Here is a 27,018-nt window from a genome sequence, read left to right as displayed (position 1 = left end):
CAGTAAGAGCACTTTATAAGTCTCGGAGATGTGGCCAGTGGGGCAGAGGGCTGACTGCTCGGAGAATCCTGATTTCAGGCCACCTTGGCCACCTTCTAGCTGGGTAGCCTCAGCTTCCTCACCTGTAAAAAAAGCATAATCAATCGGACCTGCCATACAAGGTTCAGTTTAAGCCGCTTTGACCTTTACTTACTGAGCACCTACTATGCGCTGGGTCCTGGGGATAAAACTGGGAAGTAGACACAGAGCTCTGTGCTCCTAGGGGAGACAGACTATTAAACCGAGTGATGAGAACACAGTGCATGGAGAACTCTGCAGAGGAAGGGCAGGGGGCTGGGAGGGCCCAGGGGAGCATCCCCTCACTAACCGGGGCTGGTGGGAGTTTGGGGAAGGTTTCCCAGGGGAAGGGACAATTCAGCTGGGTCTGAAAGACAGGCTTGGGTGGGGAAGGGGCAAAGTGCATGCACCAGGCAGAAGGGAGGGCACGTGTTTAGGCCCAGAGGTGGGAGAGTGCACCAGCCCTGAATGGGCTTTTCCACCAAAAGAACCGTTTCTCTTGGCTGTGCTGGTGTCCTGGTGCTGGTCACAGAGCCCGAGTTCCCCGAGTCCCTGCCCCAGAGACACCCCAAGAATGGGCCTCCCCTGGCGTTCAATGAGCCGTCCGCCAGCTGAGAGGGAAGCAGCAGGAAGTCGCTGGGAAATGCCTCGGCCCCACCCATGCGCCAGGTGCCGCCAAGGCGGTGGGGGTGGCCAAGAAGCAATGGCTCCTGGGCAGGGCCGCCCAGCAAGAAGGTCCCCAGGGCTTGAACATTATCCGCCGAGCACTGCTGGTGCCAACAGTGTCTCAGTGTTCACGTGCCTGCCTCCTGCCTGCAGCCCGGCTTGGTTCTCAGATTCTCTGGCACCCAGGTGGCCCTACTGCCTTGGAGCACTGGGGCGTCTGTGGGCCTTCGGAATGGCCCCCACCAACCTGGCTGGGCCTGCCCATGCCCTCTGGGGTCGCTGCCCCTAGATTTCATGAATGAAGCCCCTAGCACAGTGCCAGGCCTGTGGGGGGATGGAGGAATGTTCCACAAAGTTTTGCTGAAATAGACATCTCTTACAATGACTACCTCCTGAACTTACTGGGTTAGGCCTTTCCACTACTCTTGACTCACCAAAGAATTAGGAGAAAAGCCTTCATCTTGGGTAACCGGTCCTGTGTGATCTACCTACACACACATTCACACACACACACAAACACACACACACACACACACCCCTCCCTCCTCATCTCCTACCGTGCTCTCCCCACTCCCTGCCACATTTATCTCAATAGTTCTCAAATACACCTAACTCTCTCCTACCTCAGGGCCTTTGCACTTGCTGCATCCTCTGTCTGGGACACTGCCCCCAGATGTCCCCACTCTTTTTCTTCCTCTTGCTTCTGCTCAAGTGTCATCTTTACAGAGACCCACCCTGATATGTCCCTGTGTCACTTTCCTTACCCCGCTTCATGGCTTCTCACTGCCCACATTCCCCTTATGTTTACATGCTCAGCTGTTTATCATCTGTTGCCCCCAGTGGAACATCAGCTCCATAAAGATGGGGACTTTGTCCATTGTGCTCCCAGTGTATCCCCAGTACCTACGAATTATGCAGCACATGGTAGCAGCTCTATAACACCGCAGACCTGCTCGCCACGCAGACCGGCATCTCAGGGAGCGGGTGGGGGTCTCAGCGGCGAGCAGGGCCGCAGCCCCAGCTCCGGGACTTGCGCAAGGCGGCCAGGCCACCAGGCCACGGTCACTCTACTCCTGCTCGCTCCCGTGGGCATCGGCAACAGGAAAAAACAGGCTGGAACGGCAGTCCAACAGCTGCGGCCAAGGATGCCCGCTCCCCCTGCCCCCAGGGCTTTCCTCATCTGCTTCCTGGAGGGGGAGGAAGGGGCAGGCAGGGCCGAGCCCATGATCGAAGGGGAGGTGACAGAGCTGGAAATAAAAGCAAGGGCCCCTTCCGTTTGTAGAGCCCCTGTCCTCTTTCCTCGTGACTAATATCCTGGGCACAGCAGCTCTGCACAGAGGGGACAGGCTGGGAAGGGCTGGTTGCACAAAGCCAAGCCGGTTCCCTGAGTCCTAGATGGTCTTGAACGCCATGAGGAGGGAAGGGAGCAACTATTCAGTGTTTCCCAAACGTGCTGAACTTGGAACCCTTTCTTCACGCAGACTTCAGGGGATTAGCGTTTCTACAGAGCACATACTGGGAACAGCCGCAACCAACCCACCCCTTTTCCCTCAGCTAGCTGCCAGCTAGCTCTCCCTTAGCGAGGCTTTGGATGGAACATAGAGCCCACCAGCACCAGCACCAGCAGCAGCAGCAGCACCCCGGGGGGCTGAAAAGGAAGCTCCAGAAGACAGAAAGCCCCAAGGCCTCATGCAGTGAGGCACGTGGAGGAAAGGCAGGCCGGTGACAGAGGGGTACGTTCTCTCCTCAGGGAGAAAAGCTGCCAGAGTCTGGGAAGACCCAGATGGAAGCCACCCCTTTCTTTCCTCCCTGGACACCAGTCTGTCCTCTCAGGAGAGGAGTCCTGTCAGAGGCGACAGAGAGGGTGGCCCAGCGCCTGGTCACTCTGGGTCCCTCCCCTAAGGAGAGGAGTCCCGTCAGAGGCGACAGAGAGGGTGGCCCAGCGCCTGGTCACTCTGGGTCCCCTAGGACCATGCAGAAGGTCAGAGGGCCCCTGTGCCCACGAGATGGAGGGAGCTGAGTGTTCTGAGGGGACTTTCAGCTGCTGGTGTTCTTCCAGGAGGCAGGGTGGGGGCTGGGAGGGACTTGGGGAAGCCCCTCCCCCTCTCCAGCCTCAGGCTCCCTCTGTCAAATGATGAAATAGGCCTAGATCACAGTTTCCAGTCTGTCTTCAGCAGCCTTGGGGGCTACTTTAGAGAGTGGGTGAGGGAGTGAGGGTGGGGTGGGGGATGAATAGAACTTGGGCCCCCCTCCCCCAATATTTGCTTCAGTGAAAACAAATCCACCTTTTTCTATTGTGCGACCTTCTACATAATAAATACATCTGGTGCAGCCTCAGGTTAGCTGAGTGGCCATGAGCGGCTCTCTTTACCCCTCTGTGCCTTTCTGTTCCCTATCTGTAAAATGAGCATGTTAGTTCACATTAATAGTATCTACCTCATGGGATTGTTGTAAGGATTAAATAAAAGTGTAAAATGCCACAAAACAGCACTAGCACACGGTGAACGTTCTGCATTTGCTGTTACTGATCAAAATAGTGCAGGATTTAACCAAACTACTATTATTTTGATTGGCATGAGGGTTTCACTGCTTAATAATAAGTTTGAAAGCTCTCAACTTAGATGAGCCCAAAGGTTCCTCCTGGCTTTGACATTTTAGGATACTGAACGCCTGAAACCTTAAGATTCTAGAATTCTAGGCTATGACTTCCACCAGCAAAGAGGGCGGGGATAGCAGAGGTCATCACAAAGTGAGGACCAAGCCTTAAGGCACAATTGCAGGGAACTGTCCAGCACAGGGTCACCACCATCACCATCACCACCATCATCACCATCATCATCTATTTATACCTCCCCTGTCACCCTCTTCCAGAAAAACTCAAAGCAGCTTAGAAAGATGCACAGGTAGGGGCGCCTGAGGGGCTCAGTCGGTTAAGCATCTAACTTCGGCTCAGGTCATGATCTCATGGTTTGTGAGTCCCAGCCCCACATCAGGCTCTCTGCTGTCAGTGCAGGGCCCACTTTGGATCCTCTGATTCCCCTCTCTCTCTCTCCCTCTCCCCCATTCATTCTCTCCCTCTCTCTCCCTCTCTCAAAATAAACATTAAAAAAGAAAGATGCACACACAACAAGAGAAAATTAACTTAACATACATGAGGGAAGCTCACAAAAGCAGACCGGCAGCCTGGAGTGACGTGAGTAGATAGAAATACATGCCGAATTCTGGAGGTCTGGGAAAGCAACAGTTCATTTGCTTTCCAGTGGCCAATGGGAGGAAGGAAACCTGACCAGTCCCTGGATTCCGTGACCCAGTGAGGTCAAAACAAACTCGTTGCTTAGAAGAAGCACAACTATTCCTGATACTGAGAGCAGGGAATGTCCCAAGGGCAAGGCTTGTCTAGCGCCCTTCTTTGCCCTTGTCAGTGGGACTGGGCTCCCCTAGAAGTCCACTGACCATGACCCCTTGAGGCTAAAGTCAGGGGCAGAGGCTACAGCCATCACAGATCCAAGGGGCTGGAATGGCCATCCAGAGTGTACCCTTAGCATCCTTGGCCTGGGCACAATTACCCATCCCTCCCCAAACCTGAACACAGCCAGCGCCCAAAATAGCCAGAGCACCAGAGGGTGCCAGGAGGCCCCGGGGAGGGGACGTGGCTAGGCCTGCCCACGGCGGACGGCCCGGCGGGCCAATGCACACACATCCCTGGTGCACAAAGGAGCACCTTCAGCTCGGGTACACAGCCCTCCATGGGAGTCCCCCACACACAGGGCTCCCCCCTCAGACAGCACGTTGCTCACGAAGAACCAGGCTGGGCTCCGCCCTTCTGCCACAGGCAGGCTTTCTTGCAGGAGCCAAATGGAAAAGTCTTCAGAGAGAACCACCCATACCGTATAGGGAAGGCCTCCTCCCGCTCCAGGATCGGCCTCCCTCAGCATCCTCCTGGGCCCCCAGCTGCAGGCCGAGACAATGGGGGCTATTCTGGGCTGCATGGGGTATTTAAAGCTCTGGCTGGACCTCCTTCCTGGGGAACAAGAGGCCTTGACCTGGGCAAGACCTTCCTGAAATTGTTGCTGCCCAGACTGTGGTAGCTGCTTCCTAGCCTCTCGGCCAGGTCTTGAGGCCCTGGAGTGTCACCTCTCCTAGGAAGCCCTCAGGGCCACTGCCCAAGACCCTCAGAAGAGCTGGATCCTGGGCTCTGCTCTGCCACTGATCTCAGCCTGTTTTCTCATCTGAAAATGTGGACAGTATAGCAGTGTGTGTAGAAGTGCTTGGTGGCTTCTCTGGTTAAGATCAAGTTGCATCCTGGGGCGCCTGGGTGGCTCAGACGGTTAAGCGTCCGACTTCAGCTCAGGTCATGCTCTCACGGTTCGTGGGTTCGTCAGTTCAGAGCCTGGAGCCTGCTTTGGATTCTGTGTCTCCCTCTCTCTCTGCCCCTGTCCTGCTCACGTTCTGTCTCTCAAAAATGAACAAATGTTTAAAAAAAAGAAAAAAAGATGAAGTTGCGTCTCTCCAGTCACCATGTGGGGTAGAATGTAAGCAGGGATGGGAATTTTGTCTGCTCTGTCACTGCTCTTTTTCTAGCACCTGGCACACAGTAGGTACCAATATTTACTGACTGATATAAATATTTGTGGAATGTGTCTACAACCCCCATAGCGCCATCTACCTTTCTGGGGGCACAGGTGGCTAATAATAATACTCTTTGATGGTAAAATTGCCAGATCTCATTTTGGGTACTTAGAACAACACTCTAGGCCTTATGCTAAGTCCTTAACATTAATTCTCTCACTTAATTTGCTCAGCAATCCCAAGAGGTAGGCACAATTCTCATTTTATAAGCAAGAAAACGAGAGTTCTACTCCAAGCGGTTGAGGAGCTCTTCTGGGGGTGTGGGGGTGGGAGGGACACTTGGCTGGTTCCGTTGGTAGTGTGTGTGACTCATGATCTCGGGGTTGTGAGTTCGAGCCCCATGTTGGGTATAGAGATAAATAAATTAAAGAAGAAAAAAGAGTTTGCTTGGGGTCCTAAAACTACTAAGTGACCAAGGTGGTAGTCAGACTGAGGACCTCAAAGTCTCTGTCGTCCTGCACAACACACTCTGAAGAAAGGCAGCAGAGGGGACACTGCACCAGGAGCCAGGAGCCAGGAGCCTGGATTCAGCCACTCAGTAGCTGTGTGATGTCAAGCAAGTCACTTGACTTCTCTGGATCTGTTTTCTCTTCCATACAAATGGGGGCATTAGTTCCTATCCCTTCATGTTGTTGTGGGATCAAAGGAACTTAGGGATGTGACCGTGCCCTCAGTATTAGCCCCAACCTCTCCCCAGGGGCAGCGGCCATGAAGGACGCTGGGAAGATGTCCCTGGGGAGGAGGGGGTGCCTGGTACTGGCTCTGGAACAGAGCTCAGCAGTTGCTGACAACAGCTGGTAAGAATTCTGGGCCTGGTCCAAGCACGGGGAGAAGGGGCGAGCTGAGAAGTCACCTCTGGCCCTCCTCTGTCACCCTTTCCTGCTGACAGCTGCTGGGGCCTCAGGGCCAAGGGCCCCACAGCAGGAGGCGGGTGGGAGCAGGCTGGCTGGGGTCATCTCCGTCCTTATGCTGCCAACTGCTCAAACCACAGGGTCCCTGGCCTCACTCCTGCAGCCCTTTACCCGGTTCCTGGGGAACTCTAGGGGAGGAGGAGGGGCTGGAGCAAAGGTCTGTGGGCCAGGGATGCCTTGCTTGGAGCCTCGGCGCCCCAGAGACCCTGGGAGGGTGGTGGGTGGGCAGGGCTGAGTGGGCAGGGGGTCCTGAGAGAGGCCTTGCAAATGGCCAGGTTGCAAGCCCTTCACAGAGCCTTCTTGGAGCCTGTGAACCTGGCCTTGCGGGGACCCACGTCAGCCCCTCTCGGCCCCACAGTCCTGCTCCAAGTTCAGTGCCAAACCAGTCCGCTCCAGCCCACGCGGCTCTTGTTCCTCTGAACTCTTGAATACCTATAATTACGACTAGCCATGTTTTCCAAGGCGAATGCTGCGGAGAAACGGTTTAAAAAGGGTCCCTGGGCCACGTCCACGTGTCGGAGGCAGCCCGGGAGACGTCGTTTGGAGGAACAGGTACTCAGTCTGGGGCATGCTCACAGCTTTTCAGGAAGACTACTATTTTCATTTTATTAATAAATCAAAGCCATCCTAGGAAATGTGTGTTGGTCACATGCCACTCCACATCACTTGGAGTTCACCGCACGCCTGAGCCTGGCAACTTCCTAGCTGTGTAGCCCTGGACAAATCACTTGACCCCTCTGAGCCTCTGTTTCCCTTTTTCTTTCTTTTACAAAAATTTTTTAAATGGTATTTATTTTTGAGAGAAAGAGAAACAGGGGAAGGGGCAGAGAGGAGGGAGACACAGAATCCGAAGTAGGCTCCAGGCTCTGAGCTGTCAGCATAGAACCCGACACAGGGCTTGAATCCACAAACTGCAAGATCATGACCTGTGATGAGGTCGGACACTTAACCAACTGAGCCACCCAGTCACTGCACCCCCTGCACCCCGTTTTTTTCCCCCAACGTTTATTTATTTTTGAGAGAGAGACACAGAACGTGATCGGGGGAGGGTCAGTGAGCCTCTGTTTTCTAATCTGTAAAACAGGAATAAAAATGGCCACCTCCCAAGGCTGCTATGGAGATTCAATAAGACAACACGTCACTTCTTCCACCCATCCAAGCGCTCACATGCCAAGAGAGTGAGCTCTCCAGAACTGTCCCCCCCCACCCCCAGGAAGAATAATTCTTGCTATGCCCCCTCACAGGCGAGGTAAGGCTCATGACAAACCTGCCTGAGAGGCCTCCATAAGATTCCTGGGGTCTGGGCTATCAGGGAAGCCCTCCCTCATCAGAAGGGGAAGCCAAAAAAAAAAAAAAAAAAGCCCAGAGAGAGGAAGGAAGGACATCAAGGAAGATCAGCCAGTGGTGAAGAGCCTGAGTTCAAATCCCTGTGATACTGCCCACTGGGTGACTTTCCCACTTCGAGCTTCATTTTAGTGACCCTCCCCTGCCCCACAGTGTTGTTATAAGGACAAGCTGCATCGTGCACATAACGGATGTAAAGGATAAGATGGATCGTGTGTGGAGAGTAATGCCAAGGAATCAGAGAGGATACAGTGGCTCCGAGAAGAGAAGTCCTAGCAAGCTGATGGTAGAGGCAGACCCAGGACCCAGGTCCCTGGCTCCTAACACAGGCTCCATCAGGTCACCTCCTTCCCCGCCTCCCATGTGCCTGGGGTGTGGCATGTGGGACTATACAGATGAGGTCTCCGGGAGGGTGGCATTAGGCTGGCTCTCTGTCAGGGATGGATCAGGGCCTGAGACCCCAGTCTCTACCTCTGGGCTGGTCCTTCCATCAGGTCCCAAGCCCCAGGCAGACCAAGGCTGAGGACAGGGCAGGAAGGGCTGGCAAGCCAGGGGTACGTGTCCTTGGCAGGGAGCACTCAGTCTCCCGGGGGCTCGGGTTACCGGAAATGGTAAATCTCCCACTGCCTGCCACCTCTGACCAGGAATGTCTGCTGCCTGAGGGAACATCCTGTCCGCTGCCTGCCCCTGAGAGCCAAGGAACAGCCCAGGGCTTGGGCCCACCCTGTGATCCCTACCCTACCCCTGGGGTCTCTGGGTGACCTCTGGGGCTCCCCAGCCAGAGAGTACCTGTCATTCAGAGGCAGTGGGGATGGTTGTAATGGACCGATTAAAGGAGAAGAGAGGGCTGGAAGGGACACCCCTAAAAGACTGAAAGCCATCCATTCACTCCCATCAACTGTAGTAGATTCTGAACCCAAATTTAGGTGAACATTCTTCTCTCATTAACCCAAACACAGGAGGTGGCACGTGGAAGCCTTGGGACAGGACTAACTGGCTGGAAGCCTGGCTCTGCCACTTTCCAGCAGGGTGGCTTTGGGCAAGTCACTGTCTCTAGCCGCTATCTCTGACTGGTGACAAAGCTGTGATGGGGACCCTGTGAAATTCACGGAGCTGAGAGTGAGTGGCTTAGCACAGGGCTGGGCACAGAGCCAGGACCCAATAAACGGTGGCCATCAGAAGTACCGGGAAGAAAAGGGAAAATAACCAGTAATCGTTAACGGGTGCAGGTATGCACATAACATGTAGGTTTTCTGCACTCACGGAGCCGACATGGGACTTGGAGTCAGCTGAACCATAAACTAATACCTGCCAAATGGTGAGAGCGTTATAGAGAAAAACAGAGCAGGGTGAGGGGGACAGGCTCTGTTGTGGGGAGGGGAGCTGCCATTTTACACAGGCCGATGAGGGAAGGGAGCAGAGATGGGAAGGAAGCCGGAGCATGCACGGAGGAACAGTACTCTAGGCACAGGGAATAGCAGCTGTAAAGACCCCAAGGCAGGAGCTTCCTTAGAATGTTCTGAAAGCAGCTAGGAGGCCAGTCACCTAACGCTCACAATTGCCCAGAGAGAGAGGTATAATTATCCCCACTCCCCAGATAAGGCTCAGGAAGCTCAGAGAGGCTTGCCCAAGGTCACAGATGAAGTCGCAGGACCAGGATTCCAACCCTCTTTCTCGGCAAGATGTCCAGGGGCGACTGTCCCCAGGGCTCCCATGGGGAGGGGCAGGATGGGGAAAAGTACCTAATGTGTCCGAGCTGGAGTTCCGACTCCTCCAGACCGACTGTGTCATCTCAGGGGCCACATCTCCTTGCTGGGCCCCAGTGGCCTCGGCACTCGTGGACCTGAGATGCCTGTTTATCCACCTCCCAGCTGATGAGGGAGGAGACCAAAGGGAGGCGGAGGGCAGAACACGAAGCTCAGAGGTGACCCTGGCCTCTCAGACTCAATGCTCCTCCCCAGACAGCTGTGAACGCCGCGCAGACCCTATCGACCCGGACGCCCAGGATGACCTCCTGCTTGGCGCCCAAGAGCATGCGCCCTGCCTATGCCTGCCCAGGGCCTGGTCCTGGCTCAGCACCCGGGGCCCAACCACAGCTGGGAGCCTGTCCCACACTCCCGCCCCAGGTGTCAGACATGGCCTCAGCTCCGGTGTCCTGACCAGGCGGAGGTCTGTGATCAGCCTTTGTAACCAGGGGTGCCAAAGTAGGCCAGCCCGTGAGGGCACCGGGCCAGAGCCTGAGGCCCGGCCAAGTGCAAACAACATGCCTGGCGCCCAGATACGGGAGTGTTAGAGCGGGCAGGCTGCCCACTGCCCCCGTCACAACAAACCATCACCTCCGTCCTGCCGAGAGGGGCCCAGGCACCTCCGCTGGGAGCAGGGGACTGCCTGGGGGGGGGGGCCTCCTCCCCCACCCCTGTGCCCCAGGAATGGGCAGTGGGAATCTCGGAGGCTGGACGCGAGGTTCCAGATGCCAGGAGCTGAAGGCAGAGCTATAGACACAGCTGAGCGGGTGGGTGGGCAATTACAGGGGGAAGAGGTGCCTTTGTAATATTATGGGTGGAGTCGGGGGACAGCAAGAGCTCCCCAGGGACCGAGGAGGAAGTGGGGAAGGCACAGCACCACCAGGGTTCCAAACTGGGACAGGGGAACCAGTCAATGACAATGAGAGCAGCCACTCCTTGCTGAGTGTGCAAGGCCACCGGACAGAACCTTCTGCAGTGATGGAAATGTTCTGTTTATAGTCATCCAGGACGATAGCCACTAGCCACTTGTGGCCGCTGAGCGCTTGCAATGTGCCTGAGGCAACTGAGAAGCTAAGTTTTTCTTCAAAACTTTAACTTTTATTCTATTTAATTAAATCTTAAATTTATTACATAGTCACTTGTGGCCAGAGCTATCCTACTGGACAGGGCAGGTTACACCACCACCAATCCTTAAATTAAAAAAAAAAAGTTTCTTTCTTTTGAGGGAGAGAAAGGGTGCACAAGCAGGGTAGGGGCAGAGAGAGATGGAGAGAGAGAATCCCACGCAGGCTCCGTGATGTCAGTGCACAACCCAACCGGGGACTCGATCTCACGAACCGTGAGACCATGACCTGAGCCAAAATCAAGAGTCAGACCCTTAACCGACTGAGCCCCCCAGGGGGCCCCAACCAATCCTTAAAGCAAGCCTGGAGGTACAGCTGTCTCCACTCTACAAAGGAGGAAACTGAGGCCTGCTCAAGGCCGCACGGCTGGCAAGCTGCAGAGGGGAAATCAGAATCCAGACCTGGCCCTTCCACGACGCTCCCCACCCCAGGCTTATTGTCAACACTGGAAGGGACTCACGGAAATCGTACGTGTGTGGGCGATAAGGCTTCCCAATTAATCAGGACATCAAGTCTCTTGCTTTTGGCCCGAATTCTTCAGCTATGCCCGTTATCACACGTTGACCAGAAGCTGGGACAGGCCATTTATAAAAAGTCTTTGATTTCTTGACATGAAGACAAGGCAAAACAATGACGGAATAATACCAGCCAGTGGAGGAGCCAGTCTTCGAGAAGACTGGGAACCTTCAGTGACAGCAAGGCTGGGCTTGGCCTCCCTGGCCTTGTCACTGCAGACCCCAGCTGCCCCAGGCTCCTGAACGCCACCCTCACCCGGGGCACATTTCCTGTCTCTAGGCCTTCATAATGCTGTTCCCTCCTCCTAGGATACTGTTCCTATGCCTCCCAATCTAATGTACACATCCATCCTTCAAGGCCAGGCTTAATTACTCCCTTCTCTTTGAAGTCTTCCAGGAACCCCGCAAAGACATCTTTCTGCTCCCACATTCAAAGGCCTTAATTTCTACTTCATAGAGGACTAGAGATTGGGTCTTAATTATAGCCAAGAGAGTAAATGTCTCTATTCTCCCGCTTGAACCAAAGCTCCTTTGGGACAAAAACCAGCATGAGTTTTCCCACCTTACATATATTTTAACCTTTAGATAACGTCCCAATGCTGAGCAACGGCTAGTGGATATTAAACAAATATTTACTAAAGTATACTGAATTATAATAGTGGCTTAGAAGTTTGGGGACTCAGTTTCTTACGCCTCTGCCCTCATCTCCTGTGATCCCAATACGTGAATCCCTTTCCCTCGATTTTCACATCTGTAAAATGGAAGGCAGGGATAGTACTTGTTTCGTCGGAAGATTATTTGAACTTCTTATATTTATTGAACAAACACTATGCGCCAGGCGCTGGACAAATACCATCTTCGTAACAACCCCATGAGATAGGTATTATGATTACTATCTCTGTTCTATAGAAGAGGAAGAAACAGGCAGTGGAATTTACTAGATAAAAGAGATGATGCAAGTGTGTGGCACACGGTATGTGCTAAATAAATGGCAGTAACATTTTCATTTCTTTTTCAAAAAAAAATTTTAGGGGCGCCTGGGTGGCTTAGTCGGTTAAGCGTCCGACTTTCGCTTAGGTCATGATCTCGCGGTTCGTGGGTTCAAGCCCCACGTCGGGCTCTGTGCTGACTGCCAGCTCAGAGCCTGGAGCCTATTTCAGAGTCTGTATCTCCCTCTCTCTCTGACCCTCCCCTGCTCACGCTGTCTCTCTCTCTCTCTCTCCTAGAAATAAAAAAAATTAAAAAAAATTAAAAAAATTTTTTAATGTTTATTTATTTTGAGAGAGAGAGAGAGCTGGGCACATAGTGTTCCTCTAAATATTTGCTGCTAGATGAACTCAGTCTCAAATGTACCAATAATGGGGAGGGTGACCCTAACTAAAGCCCTGCTCTGACCCCCTGACCTGTCGGGCAGTGGCCACGGTCTCTACTATCAGAGCACATCAGTAGAGAACCCCTTTCCTGCCCCTATCTTTGTCCAAGGATGGGAAGTGTGTAATGACTTTGGAGTGACCTCTGTCTAGCTGTGCTGATCCCATGGGTGAATGGAGATAAGAGAGTATGATTAAGTCTCAAAGGCAGAGAACACTCTTGACTTTCTCCAGTCCTGCCAGGGGCTTTGACATTCCTCTCCCCGGCCCCAGCCCAGCCCAAAAGAGGGGAAGAAGGGGCAGAGTTTGGGAAGAGAATGAACACGGAAGGAGTTTCTCTGCTTGCTAGCTCCCCGTGCCTCAACTGTCACAACTGTCAAATGACGGTAATTCTCACGTCGCAGGGGTGCTTTTCAAGATCAGGTGAGCCCATGTGTGTAAAGCACAAGGATCTCTTGGCGATCTTGTTTGCACACACACTCGAACTTAGTAGGTTTGGGCGAGGCCCAAAGAGCGTGCCCCGTTCGTTGAGTTGGAACAGCACCTTGCATAGGTTATAATAAAAGTTAGCTCTGCTTTTTCTTCTAGAGATTTAATCCTTAAGAAACATCTCTAGGGGTTTTGGAACCGTTATTTTACCACTGATAACGCTGAGGTCATTGAGGCTGAGTGACTTGCCTCACGAGGCAAGAAAGAGGCAGAAGTCAAGTCCAGGGATCCATCTTTCCCAGGCATCACGCCATCCGGGCCCCACCCGCGAGCAGCGGCCAGAGGCACAGAGCTGAGGACACAGCAGCCCTGCCCCTCAGCCTCATCGCCAGCCCCTGCTAGGCCAGCCAGGCCTCCAGGCAGGGGTCCAGGCTCCCCCCAAAGAGGCCCCGGGCCATCACTTTCACGCCCCAGGAGGCAGTTCCTCCCCCTCCATCGCCTTATAAAGTGGCCCGAGCTGCTCCTCTCCAAGTTGCAGTTAATTTTATATGGAGTGAATCCACTGTCATTTCGCTGCACCCTCAGCCTCGTTGCTTCACACATTCCTTCTGGAGCAACATTACCTAATTTAACCATAGCCCCTGCTCTCCGGGGCTCTCAAAATAGCAGCTGCCAGCCGGGAATATGTCCTAATGTTATCAAAATAAACAATTCTCCCTCCTCTCCCACTTAGTCTGCACCAACCTCAGGACCCAGCCCCTCGGGGAGCCTGAGGGGACCTGGGGTAGACCCAGAGAGCTTGCCAAAGCCCTCCCTGTCCTCTCCACGCATCCAGCCCTCCTGTAAGTCGTCTTCAAACAGTTCCAGGGATCTCTCCTTGCCCCGCCTCCTCTCACCTCCCCCAGTCATGGGCCCAAAATCCACAGGCCACTGCTGCCCTGGTTTTGCCAAAGACTGGGATTCACCTTTCACTTTCTCCTAACAGTAAAAACCATAATGGTAATCCTTTCTTCCATTCCCCGGGTATTAATTATAAGCTACATACTTTTCACACCTTGGCCTGCTGCCACCTGCAAAGTTGGGATTGGTGTTCTCTTGTTTCAGATGAGAAAATGGGTGCTCAGAGAGGTGAGGTGACTTGCCCAGGGTCGCACAGCCTGAAAGTGCCAGAGTTGGGGTGAAAAGCCAAGCCCGGCTGCCCCAGAGCCCCAACCATCATACTACCTTCTAGCTGGGACTCCCCTGCAGGGTCTGAGCCTGGGATAGGAGGCGCATGGGGGTTCTTATGTGGCAGAGGGGCTTGCTCACCTGGTACATTATTGTAGGGTCTGCTCCAAACCACAGGGCCCTGTTATGCCTAGCTCACATTTTACTCCGATCCTATGGGGCCCATGTCTGTCCCCAGGGCCCTAGGGCTACAGGCTTGACTGTCAACCCTGCCCGCTGCTCCCCACCCACCCCGCTATGTGCCGCCATGTGCCTCGGAGCTGTGCTACCGCATTAAAGCAGGGAACACCCAAGCCGCTTGCTGACATACCTTGGGTGCAACCAGTGGTTAACGAGCTGCAAGGGCGGGCCTCCCTGTCCCCGGCTGCCCAGAATAATCATTAACCGTGGCAGAGCCCAGGCAGAGAGATGAGGCAGGAGTCCAGGTGGTGGCTTGGGTGCTGAGGCCCCTGGTACTGGAGGGGGTGGCTTAGACCACCTGGCTTAGGAAAGCTAAGCCTGGTATCACTAGGACAGGTGGCCCGGCCAGTGCCATGGGCACACTTACAGAAGCCCAAGCCCCCTCTTCCCTCACAGTCTGTCCTGCCCTCCTCCCCTCCCAACGCTATGAAGACCCCTGAGTGAAGAGTGTTAGACAGAAGGATGGACCCTGGGGCTTGGCTTCCTAAAGGGTGGGGGCAGAACAAAATGGAGCCTCCAGGTTTACCTAGGACCAAGGAGCAGAGGCAATCTGCAAGCGGGGGCGGGGGGGGGGGCTTAAAGAAAATCACAAACTAATGGTTCCTGTTATTTGTCAACTGTATCTTCTGGCTGCAGGAGAGTTATATGATCTCTAATCTTCACCAAAACCCTGCAGAAGATGGCATTGCCATTCCCAGCACAGATGAGGCTCAGAGAGGTTAAGCCACCAGCCCAGCATCACAGAGCAGTAAGGGATGGAACTGGGACAGGACTCACGGCTATGCCTCCTGCCCATGACACCATCCCAAAGTACAACCTGCAGAGTTAAATGGAGCAGAATGCGAGGGTGGCCACTGAAGAGTTTCCTGGGTCCTGGCCAGAAACCCCAAGGGTGAGAGAGCTGTAGGGGTGGGGTGGTAGGGAAGGTGCCCCCCTCAATGGATGTACCAAGTAAAGATGGCCCCTGGGGCTTCCAGCACCTTCCAGGGCAAGAGCTGAGCCTTCTGGAAGATGCGAGCTGGATGGCGTGGAGGGGGGAGGCTCTCTGAGCAGTGAAGGGGGAGGGGTGGGACCTGAAATCCCCTCCCCCAGGAGTTCTCCATCCTCCTCTGTTTAGAGAATTCCCTTCAGTTGCTCAGGTGAAACCAAGGTGAGGCCCAGGCAGGCTGAGAGCTTTGATCTTATCACACATTCCTGCCCCAGCCACCCCTTCCCTTCTCTCCCCTTCCCCCCATCCAGGAGGTGGAAAACCAGGCTGACTTAACCCTTTCATCGCACTTCCTGAAACCAAATCCAGACCAGAGTTGGTCTTGGCCTCCCTCTCTCGCCGGAAAGAGAAAAGAGGACCAAGGAGAAGAGCAGGAGCTTTGGGCCCATGCCCCTCCTCGTTCAAAGTCACAGGGCCCCAAACCTGAACTCTGTGCACAGCTTCCATTTCTCCTAAATTAAAATAACCAGACTCAGCATAAACAGCCCCTGTGCTTTTCCACTGTCTGTGAGCTCATCTGAGACTCACAACAAAACCGGCCTGCTCTCCCCTCCTGCCCTGTGGGTCTTCTCTTCTGCACCAGCCCAGTGGGAGCTGGGTCCCCAGGTCCCCTCTTCCTACAAGCTAGTTTCAAAGGGAACAGACTATGAAGCAACTAGAATAACAAATGGGGGCTAAGACAAAGTCACAAAGAGTCCAACTATCTCCGAGAGGTCGAGTGGCCCCGAAAACCTGCTCTTTGGCCCCCAAAACCGGCTCTTGCAGCCTCCTCCCCTGCGACCCACGCCTTTTATTGACTAGTCCACTACCCAGCTGGTCTCCCTGTCAGACTAGAAGCTCCACGAACCCATGGCTGGCTTATAACTAACATAGGGCCTGGCACAGAGCTGACACTCCATAAATGTTTGCTGAATGAATGAATCAGTGAACGGTGCCCTTTTGCATCCGGGGAAAATTAAGCTCAGGGAAGTTAAAGGACTTGCCCCGGATCACACAGGCAGGGCCAGAAAGGGTACAGGAATCTTGTGGCCCTTAATCTAATGCTCATTCACTAACATCGACAGTGCCCCAGATGTTAGCTCAGCAGCAGGTACCCAAGGGGCACAGAGATGGACCGAAGTGGGCAGACAGCACTGCAGCAGTGACCTCAGGTCCACAGGAGATGACAGCTTAGGACGTCTAAGGGCGCAGGCAGCCATCCCTCCATCCAGCTCCCCCCCTTCAGGGCCTGGCCCCTGCGGGCCGGTGGCACCGATGAATGGGACTGGTAAGGCGGTAGGCTCCGCAAGGTGGCGGCCTCCCCAGGCTCTGAAGAATGGAGTACCACCATCGCTTGAGGAGAAGCCAGCAGTTTTCTCCAAGAACTCAATGTTCTGTTCCTCTAAGTTGGCAGGTGGCCAAAGAGAAAGAATGGAGTCCATTTTGTGGGTAGAAAAATCAAGGCCCAGGAAAGAGGGTCAGTAGTTGGCTGGCAGCTAAGTGGAAGCCAGGCCTTGACCTGCTGCCTCCTGGTCTGGCCAGGTAAAGGGTGGGCGACTGGGATGGGTGTCACCTCAGCTATCTTGGTGGCTTCTTTTCATTATTTTCATCCATGTGAATGACTGCAGCAGCAGGCCAGGGCCTTCCTGCCCACACACTTGACAATGTGAATCTAGGGACAATGGGGACGCACGACTTCTAGACCTCTGTCCCTGATATCTTCTTGCTCCACCAGCCAAATCCTCTGCTTGCTCTACAAGCCCCGCTTCCTCCAGGAAATCTTCCAGATACTTCATGCCAAATTGATCTTCTCCTCCCCTGACAATCTGCTTGTGTCTGCACTTGGAGTTGCACTGGGAGCTTACGGTTCATGGGTCCTGCTCCCCAAGGCCTAGAGATTCTGGAGGGAAGGGACCCTGCCTCTAATTTTTCCCAGGAGGACTGACGGAGGTGAATTCAGCTCCGTCCTTCCTCTGCACCTGGCTGTGTGATCTCGGGCAAGTCACGGCTCTCCACTGAGCTGCTTCCCATGAGAAATGGAGGTATAATCCCAACTACTTGGGAGAGTTGACAACGCTGATAAAACACCTACCACGATGTCTAGCACACAGTAGGTCCTCAGGCAATGAATGGATGGATGGATGGATGGACGGATGGATAAATCCCTGAGTCTTCCACTGCACAAGGATACTCAAATGATGCAGTATGGGACTCTCAAGTAGATTACGCTTCGCAGCTGGGCCATGAGGTTCTGTGCCTCGTGTTTCACCAGGATCGAGGTGGGCACACGGCTGGCTCAGAGCAGGCCCCACTTGGCAAAAATTCACTGAACTCCAAATGGCAAAACCTGCAAGTCCCATAAGGAGCTTGGGACGTGACTGAGAAGGATCCAGGTTCCCAAGGGTCTCCATCCCAGGGAAAGCCAAATCCACTTCCTGAGGGAACGTTACCACCAAGCTGGGATGGAGGCCAAGGGGCAAAAGGCACCTAAATCTGTGAAGTAGGATCTGGATAAGCCCACATGGCAGACATGTGGTTTTCTGTACCCTCCGCCAAGGCCAGCCCGGTCCACTTCCTCCATGTAGCCTGCCGTGACTACATTAGCCCTCCCAGACTGCCTGTTCTCTACACCCAACAGGCTGGATCCACTGGGTGAGGGTGACAACTTTGGAGGCAGACAACCTGGGCCCCCCTCCCACCTGTGACACAGACTAGATGGACGAGTTGACCTAGCCATACCCCTGCTGTGCCTCAGTTTCTCCCTCTGCAAAATGGAGATAAGAATGCCAACCTCAAGATTGCTGTGAGGATTAGATGCAATAATGCCTGGAGGGAGAGAGCTAACTGTGGGGCTTGTTTCAAGAGAGGATGGCTTTTTTTTAATGTTTATTTATTTTTGAGAGAAAGACAACACACACTACACACACACACACACATACACACACACACACACACACACACACACACACACGCAGAGTGCAAGTGGGGAGAGACACACACAGAACTCGAAGCAGGCTCCAGGCTCCAAGCTGTCAGCACAGAGCCTGATGCGGGGCTTGAACTCACAAGCCACGAGATAATGACTTGAGCTGAAGTCAAGCACAACTGACTGAGCCACCCAGGTGCCCAGAGAGGGTGGCGGTTTTTAATCAAGAGAAGATATGTGTGCTCACTGAGCACTGGCTGACAATCTAGGTGCCTGAGCTCACTGGGGAGGAGACCTTGGAGGATCTAGGGCAGAGAAGACACTGGCCCATCCTCAGGAAACTCCTAGGTCTCTTCTTCTGGCCCAAGGGTCACAGGAAGGCAAACAGCAGGAGAGGGAGAGAAGCCTGTTAAGTGACAGAGGCCACTGGGGCTAGGATTTATGAGGCCAGAATTTCAATCCATCCAGCCCAGCGAGGCATCCAAGAAGAGGCATGATCCCAGTTCCCAACTATTTGAAAACTGGAACCGCCAAACAAGGAGAGGGGATGAGTCAGCTGGGGTGAGGAGGGGAAGCCAGCGGCAGCAGGAGGTGGGGGCCAGGGCTGGCTCCTTGGGGGTGAGCGCGGGAAAGGCAGGGAAGGGAGAGGCGGGGGCAGAGACCCAGAGGTGGGCTGGGAAGGGGCCAGAGGCAGCTGGGAATTCCCAGCCCCGTGCCAGGAGACCATCTGTGGGGTCACCCAAGGCCACCTCTAAAGTCCTCCCCCCTGCCCAGCCCCAGGCTACCTCCCCCTCCCCACAGACTGGGACTGGGGAAAAGATGGGGGAAGACGCCAGATGTGAAAAAATGAAACACCTGGACATGACACGCTCTAGTGGGGAAGGCAGGGGGTCCCCTCCGCAGCAGCCCAAGCCACAGGGTGGAGGCCGAGGTCACCATGCACTTGTGAGTCTCTTTCCCTTAGCCCAGCTGTTTCTCTGAGAGCCCAGGGGGTCAGAATTAGGGCTGTGCAGCCCCACAACCCTGGCAAGTGACCTGCTGGAGGCTTCCATGGGGCTCCCCAGGCGAGGTCTTATCTCCTCCAGTGTGGGCCCGAAGGGGATAGGGATGGGACAGGGTCCCAGGAAGCCCCCTGGCCACTCCCTTTAAGATGCAGGAACATCCTTCTTGCACCCATGGGAGCCACTCGGCCACACCTCTTGTTGCTCAGAGCCCACCAACTGCATGCATCTGGGAAGGGGACAGTGTGTCCACAGGCCCCAGCCTTTCCCAGGCCACACCCTGGGGTGTGCCCCCCCTGTTCCCCCACCAGGAAGGAGCAATCAGGGTGGAAGGGTGGACTCTGTCCTGCAGCTGCAGCCTCAGTGGGGGAAGGGGAGCAGTGACAGATCAGATGCAGCTACATCCAGGGCTCCTGGGCTGAGAAAGAGGAGAGAAGCAACAGCTTCCATCTGCTCGGTCAGTGCTGGGTCTGGGTCCACAGCAGGCAGCATTTCTAACCAGGAAAAGTGTGGCTTAGGCGCTGAGAACCTGTAGTCAAATATCACTCTGGCTCAGCTCTCAGCAGGAACAATGCTAACACAACAGCTCCGTGGGTCAAATGCCGATTACCCTGCGCGCCTGGAGCCAGGTGCATCTGCAGGGTCTCACGTCGCCTGGGAAACAAGCATCAGGATCCCTATTTCCAACCTGAGGCTCAGAGAGATGAAGCAACTTGCCCAAGGTCACACAGCCTAGCTGGGCCGAACTAAGACTTGAAGGCAGGGCCCTTTGAGCCCACACTTTCCCTTGATCACAGGGCCCAGAGACAGGGGCTCCAATGCAGCGAGGATGCAGACAGGCGGAAGACGGCAGTGTGGGCATCCCAGCTTGTCCCACATGCTCCAGGACTTAGCATAGAGCAGCGGCTGGGAAGGACAACTGTCCTGCGTGGATGGGCAAAGCAGCCCCTTCTCAATCCTCTGCAAGGAGCCGGGGCCTTATTGGCTGGCCGGCTTCTCCCAAGCCATTAATTTATTCACTGGATAAATGTTCACCTAATGTTGCTGAGCACCGGGCAAAAATGCACCGAATAAAATCTGAGTCCATGTCCTAATGGAACGTCCATGCTAGACTGAGGGGAAGACAGTAAATTCTAAATAAACACACAAATACCTAAGTATGAGCTCAGGCTGTGGGGTTCCGAGGGACCAGTGCCTACAGCTCCTTAGATGCATCCTCAGCAAGACCCTACCCGCCCCCCCCCCCCGCTCCACAGGCCAGTGCGGAGGCCCCAGTGTGGGCTGGGGGGGAGTGGGGTGCTGCTGACTGCCCTAACTCTGCGTCCGTCCACTGCTGCCCCCATCCCAATGCCTGCCTCCCCCCAACGTGTCCTGGAGTTTGTCCATCTCAGTTAGCGGCTGCTCTATCCTTTGGTTACGCTCACGCCAAAGACCCTGGGGACTCCCCTGACTCCTCTCTTTCTGTCCCCCCCACTCCTCAATCCATCAGCAATTTCCTGTCAGCCCTACTCCAAAATATATTCAGGGTCCAGCTACCTCTGTCCAACTCCATCACTCCAGTAGCAGTTGCCATTGTCTCTGGCCTCGATCTCAGCTTGCCTGCTTTTGCTCTTGACCCTCCACACTCTCTTCTCCGCACAGCAACTAGAGTGACCCCTCGTCTCACTCAGAAGCAAAGGCCTTCTCGTGGCCAAGGCTCGGCACATCAGCCATGCTCCCTCCCCCGCTCATGCCGCTCCAAACACAGCGGCCTCCTTGTTTCCCCACAGGTATGCTGGACACGTCCAGGCCTTTCCATTAGCTATTCCCTCTGCCCTTTCTCTAGGTACCTGCAGGGCTTGCGCCCTTACTTCCTTCGGGTGCTTCTGTTGAAGCATCATCTTATCAGAGGCTTTTCCTGATCCCTCATCACTTTCTACTCTCTTCCCTGCTTTATTTTTTCATCTGAGCACTTACTGCCCTCTGACATACTATATTTATCATCTGTCCTGCCACACGAGCTGTAATGCAAGTAACGCGAGAGGCGGGAATTTGACTTTTTGTTCTCTGCTGTAACCTCCTCACCTAAAACGCCGTCAGGCACTTAGAAGATACTTGATAATCCTTGTTGAAAAACTTTTACATCTACCACACACCTGTAGGGGACTTTAGTTTATGGACTATATAATTGCATCCATCAGCGGTCCGTTCATTCATTCAACACACACTGCAAGCCTCTGTGCACCAGATGCCCCCCTAAAATCCAGGGAACAAAGAATCGGAGAGCCCTCCTCCATGCCTCAGGGAAAGGGCTCCAGTAGGTAGCCAGGAACGGGTCCTAAGGACACATCAGGGATGCCACAGGTATGTTCCCAGGTCCCTGCAACTCTGGCACAGGGGGGCATGGGAAAAATTGGGAGGGGGAGCCCTGGGGGCCGCCGACACTTGAAGGCCCCACATTCCCGGGCCTCAAAGAGCTGCCTTATTCCCAGGGCTTACGTGATGGTGGCCCGGCCCAGCCACCCCCAGCAGCCACAAGCCACCCCCCTCTCAAGGCCACTATTGACATGGACCCAACGCCAACAGTGAGGCTGGCGTGTCCCCGCAAAGCGAGTTCCACACATTCTTCTAGGTTTCAGTCAGCCAGCTCTGGGCGCTGGGCCGGCCAGCAGGCCACGGCCCGGCCCCGGGAGCCAGAGGGGGCAGCAGGGCCATAGGGGTCAAGGCCCAGGTTGGGGCAACATTCCAGCTAAGGCCAGGGTCCCCAGCCCAGCCCCCCTCTTCCTGGCAGGAGGGAGATGGGTGCAAGGCCAGGGTCGGCCCTGGGAGGAGGGGCCACTGGGCTCACCATATCCTTGGATAGCTGCTGGAGGAGGGGGTCAAGTTCACCCACTCTTCCTCTGTCTAGCCTGACTGCTCACATCTGGGGTGGGGGGCAAAAGGCCAGAGCTGAGAGCCCTTCCTGCATCTCCCAAGTGGCCTGAGGGTCCAGAATCTATGTGCCTGGCTTCCAGGCAGCCTCTGAGTCATGGCTCCGCATCCTCGGGCGGCCTCTCTGACTCTCCCTCCTGAGATTCTCACCCCAAGGCCGAGCAGCCTTGAAGCCTCAGCCTAAACCTTGAGTCTCCAGGCCGCCCACCAGGGGAGCCTGGCCAAGGCTCCACGCACGGCAGCTAGCCTTTCTTCCCCCTCCCCCCCACACAGGGTAGGGCGCAGGGCCTGGCCCACTTGGGCCTTCAAACTTTGGAATAATTCAACAGTCTATAGGACCTCAGGGAAAAGTGGAGGAGGCAATTAATTAACAAACCTAGAAATGAACAGGTAATCCCACAAACGACCGCCCTGGAGTTAAGTCTCTCTAGGCTCCTGCGGGGGGCGGGCACCCCCAGGAGGCCCGAGGACACTGAGGCATACCCCTCCTGAGTACCTCTGTGCCGCGGCCAGACCCGAACACTCCCTGCCTGAGGTAGCCTCTGCGCCTCCTCACACCCGAGTTCTTTCTTTTATCAACAGCAGTGACAACAGTTGTATTAACATGCTACAAACAGGTGGGATAGTAGGAGAGGGGCGAGGAGAGCTTTGTCAGGCTTCAAAGCCTGGCTCGTGGTGCCACTGAGTATGTGCGTGCTATGAGCCACCGGGCAAGTTATGTAACCTCTCTGTGCCTTGAGGTCCTCTGCTTAGAGAACGGGGACCACACTACTAGTTATGGTTTAATGCATTCAACAGATATATTGATGGAGCACGTACTACCCACCGGATGCTAGAGACGGAGCAGCAGAACAAAAACGCACAAGGCCCTGCTGTCATGGAGCTTAGATTGGTGATGGGGGGTGGGGAGGAGAGAGGTAAATAAGTAGACGAATACATATCAGATAGTGACAAGAAAGAAAAAGCAGTGTTAGGGGACAGAGAATGTTGGGCAGAGTAGTCAGGGACTTGAAGGAAGAGAGGTGAAGGGTCATGTAAATATTTGAGGGACGAATGTTCTAGGTAGAAGGAACAGCAGATGCAAAGGCCCTGAGGCGGGAGTGCGTCCGGCATATTTGAGAAACAAAGACGAGTGTAGCTAGAGTGAGTAAGCAAGGGGAAAGCTGGCAAGAGGAGAGATTTGAGAGGGAGTGGGGGAGGCCAGATCCCAAAGGGCCTTGTGGACTATATTAGGTCAGGGGCTTGGGTCTGATGGTGAGCAACACGGTGAATGCAGGGAGATTCTGAGCAGGGGAATGACGTGAGACTGTGTTGAGAAACTTCATGCCTGGCAAACAGTAGACACTCAATAAGTGTTACCTATCATATCCAGAATCCATACGATTCTGTTATCATCTGACCTGGCACCCCAGCACCTCCCTCCCTCCCGCCCACCCCAAGCCTTCAATCCATTCACCTTCTGCCACCTTTCTTCCACTCGTCTTCCAGGCTGCGCCTCAGACCCACAGATCCCAACTTGCCTGTGCTCAGCCTGAGAACAGGCCTGGGCCAAGCCAGGCAGGGGCCACTACTCCCCACACACAGGGAGCTGGGCCTAGTGCACTTGGCACAGGACGGGGGGTCCATCTCTGTCTCTTCCAGCCTCCACCTTCCTCTATGGCCCACAGCCCTGCCTCTGGAAATCCCCAAGGCACACTCACAACCCCTTCCCTTCCTCACGACCCCTTCCTTTCTGACCCGCAGGTCTGGAGCAAGGGAGGGGAGGGGGTGCAGAGCAACCAGTTATGTCCAGGGGAGGCTGAGGTAGTGCTACCCCCTGAGGGAAGGGGAGGCTCCTGTTTCCTGCCCGCCCACAAGTCTCCCTAGTGAGGAAAGCCAGCCGAGGCAGGAAACAGGTATCTTAGTGACTTCCCCCCCCTCAGCCCTGGAAAACACTGTAATCACAGCAACCCCCTCAAGATTCCAGTCTCCTGGCAGGGCTGGCCCCAAGAAAGGAAGGGCTAAGGTCCCAGGAGGAAGAAAAGGGGTCAGCAGGCCAAGGCAGGCGCTGAGTCATCCAGGCCTGGCCCCTACCCCCAGCAAGCCTCCCCACCTCCTCTGAACTGAAATTACTCCCACACTTAACCACAGACCACTTTTTCCTGTCTCCTGCCCCCCAGGGTGCGCTCCCTAAGGACCACCTTACCTTCCTCTTGTGTCCTGTCCTCACCCATGCACTACCGGCTTGTGGATGTGAACCAAAGGGCAGAAAAGATAAAGGGCAGTGGGCGAGGAGGGGCCCAAGGCTTGCTGGGGCACTGGGCTAGGAGCCTGATGTCATTTAAAAAATGTACCATAAACTTCTTACCCCATTTTACAGATGTGGAAACTGAGTGCTCAGGAAGAAGAAATTGCCTCAGGTCACAGGCTAGAAAATGACAGAGCTGGGATTCAGACTTTGTGGGTCCAGGAGACTCCAGAGGCCAAGATCTTTCCAGCTCTCCACCATCAGCCAGGGGTGGGACGTGAAGACCTCAGTGTGGTTGCTGAGACCATAATCCCACAGGATTGGAACTGCCTATTTACCCATCTCAGTTCTGGGAGAGCAAAGACAGGGCCCGTTCTTGCCCACCCGTAAACCCCAGCCAGACGCATGGGTACACAGTAGGCGCTTAGCAACAGCTGCCCAATGAAATGAACCCCTGGCCTCCATGACTGTCATGGAATGGTGCTCAATGAAGATATGTTGAATGAACAAGTGAATGAGAGGATTGGCTGCAATCTGGAATTTCTGTTGAAATTCTTCCCGCACACAGCAAATAGCTCCACCCTCCTCCTCACTCGGCCACTGTAGAGGCCACTGTAGAACCCAGTGTTCGGGAGCCCCTCGGCAGAGGCAGAGCTGGGGGAGGTTCAGAAGAGGAAGACGTCCCATGTGCTAGGTTGGTGCCTACTTTTTCGAAAAGTAAAGATCAAGTTCAGATCAGGACTGAGAACCAATTGGTTTGGGCCCTGCTGGATGTGCAGGGGTGAGAGGCTGAGAGAAGGGATTAAGGACGCCCTGCAGATGGGGAGTGGGGGAGGAGAGTTGCTAGGTGGGCGGGGCAAGAGAGCTGAGGGGTCAGGTCTGGGGTGGGGGCTAAGGAGTGACTCAGGAGGGCAGAGGTGAGGCAGAGGTGGCCAGAACCCGGACTCGGTCACTGGGTAAACACTGGCTTAGAAAAGTCCCCGTCTTGGCTCCGAGAAGGAGAAGGAGAGAGGGCAGGGATGGGGACCACCTAGAACCACCTCGAAGAAGGTGGGGGTGGCTCTGTGGTTCACTGGGGCAGGCTCAGCTCCCCAGAAGTGCCCCACCCACATCTGCCACCAGCAGCCGGCCGCTGACCCTGCCCCGCCCTTCTCGAGTTCACCCAGGTCCTCAGCCTCTCCTGGCCAAGCATTCTTTTCCTCTGCAAGGATCCATCCAAGTTTAGAGCCGGGAAGTGGGCTGTAGTGGCCGGCCTCCCCTGCACCTGAGGGTCCCAGAAGAGGACAGTGGGAAAGAGACCCACAGAGTATCTGCCACTTAACAGGCCCAGCACCAGGCACTTTCATGCGCCCTCCATCCAGTGCTGTCAACCACCTTGCGGCTATACATACTTGGAGGCCACGCATTTTGAGTTCCTTTCGGGCTTGTGGGCTGGTCTCAGAGAGGTTAGCTAGCTTGCCCGAGGTCACACAGCTCCAGAAAAGAACAGAGACGGATTCAAGTCCTGCGCCCTAGGACTCCAGGGCCCGTGGGTGTTCCACATAAACCTCAGTTATGTCCTGAGTCGTTCTTTACTTGTGCCTGCCTGGTTACACTCCCCAATGGGCCGGACGGCCTGGTAAAGTTCCAGTGAGGATTGATAGGGTCCCCATCACCAGTGAGTGCCCCCTTTCCAGGTTGGCACAGAAAGGGGTGCCCTTGTCCCGCCAAGTTCCCGCCCTGCTCGAAGTTTCTCCGCCTGGTCCCCAGGAATGGCAGGCCGGGCCATGCCTAGAGCGACTGGGAGACTCGGCAACGTGGCCGGGCGACCCATGGGCTCTCCGGCGGGCCGCCCCGCCCCTCGGCCCCACGCAGAGTTCCCTGGGCGCCCCTCGGGACAGCCCCACCGCAGAGGGTGGCGCCGGCCTGTGACTGCCCAGGGTCCCTGGCGGGCGCCGCAATCCCAAACCAGAGTCCCAGCCAAGTTGGCGAGGGCGGCGAGCGGGGCCCGGAGCGACCCCCGCCCCGCACACTCACCGCGAGCAGCCGCCCGTGCAGCAGCAGCGCCAGCAGCAGCGCGCCCGCCGCCCGCTGTCCCATGGCCCGGCCGGCTCCGCTCGTTCTCTCGCTCGGCGGCCGCCCGAAGCCGCCCGCTCGCCAGCCTGCGGAGTCCTCGGGACTGCGCGGCCCGCTCCCGCCGCCCCCACCCCTCCCGCCGCTCGCCCGCCCCGCCCCCGCGGCCGCCCGCCCCGCCCCCGGGCGCCAGGCCCCACCCCGGGCCGCCCCGCCCCGCGGCGCCAGGTCCCGCCCCCGGACCGCCCCCGGACCGCGGGCCCCGCTCGCCGGAGCCCGAGCCGAAGGCGCAGCCAACTGGGCCTTTGTCTGGGCCCCCAGCCCCCTTGGCGCGAGCCGCAGCCCAGCCCGGCTCCCCGCCAAACCCGGCCTGGAGTGCGGGATGGGACGGGGCCGGGGCCCTGCGCGCAGACACCCGCAGCCGCTCCTCGCGCTCGCGACCCCATTACAGACCCCCCTCGCGCACGCGCCCCCGGCATGGACTCCGCAGCCCCTTTCGCACCTGGCGCTGTGACTCCTCCCTCGCGCGCCCAGAACTCCGCGCGCTCTCACACACGCCGCTTGCACACGCGCACCTGGGCACGTTCGCCCACACGCCAAGCTGGACTCCCCACCACCTTTCGCACTCGCGCATGTTCACGCCCTGACCCCCAACCGACTGTCCTCACGCGCTCAGATGCACACACGGTCTCTTTCAGAACTGTCATCCCTGCAGGTGACACAGCGGACACGACTTTC

At 55.6% G+C, this 27,018-nt stretch overlaps 1 protein-coding gene across 3 annotated transcripts in view; it reads right to left on the bottom strand.

The window, feature by feature from the left end:
* Positions 1 to 26,348, bottom strand: part of HSPG2 (heparan sulfate proteoglycan 2) — a 99,120-nt gene extending 72,772 nt beyond the window's left edge. For all 3 annotated transcript variants that reach the window (XM_039218771.1, XM_039218773.1, XM_039218772.1), the window contains exon 1: positions 26,245 to 26,348. In XM_039218771.1, the coding sequence (XP_039074702.1) occupies positions 26,245 to 26,307 (63 nt within the window). In that variant the 5' untranslated portion in view covers positions 26,308 to 26,348. The remainder of the gene's footprint in view (positions 1 to 26,244) is intronic.
* Between the last annotated feature and the right edge of the window lie 670 nt (positions 26,349 to 27,018).

Source organism: Hyaena hyaena, unplaced genomic scaffold (genome assembly GCF_003009895.1).
Source record: "Hyaena hyaena isolate Hyena2069 unplaced genomic scaffold, ASM300989v1 scaffold_780, whole genome shotgun sequence".
NCBI lineage: Eukaryota > Metazoa > Chordata > Mammalia > Carnivora > Hyaenidae > Hyaena > Hyaena hyaena.
Note: the sequence above shows the minus strand (reverse complement) of the source record. Positions and strands in the feature narration are given on the sequence as shown.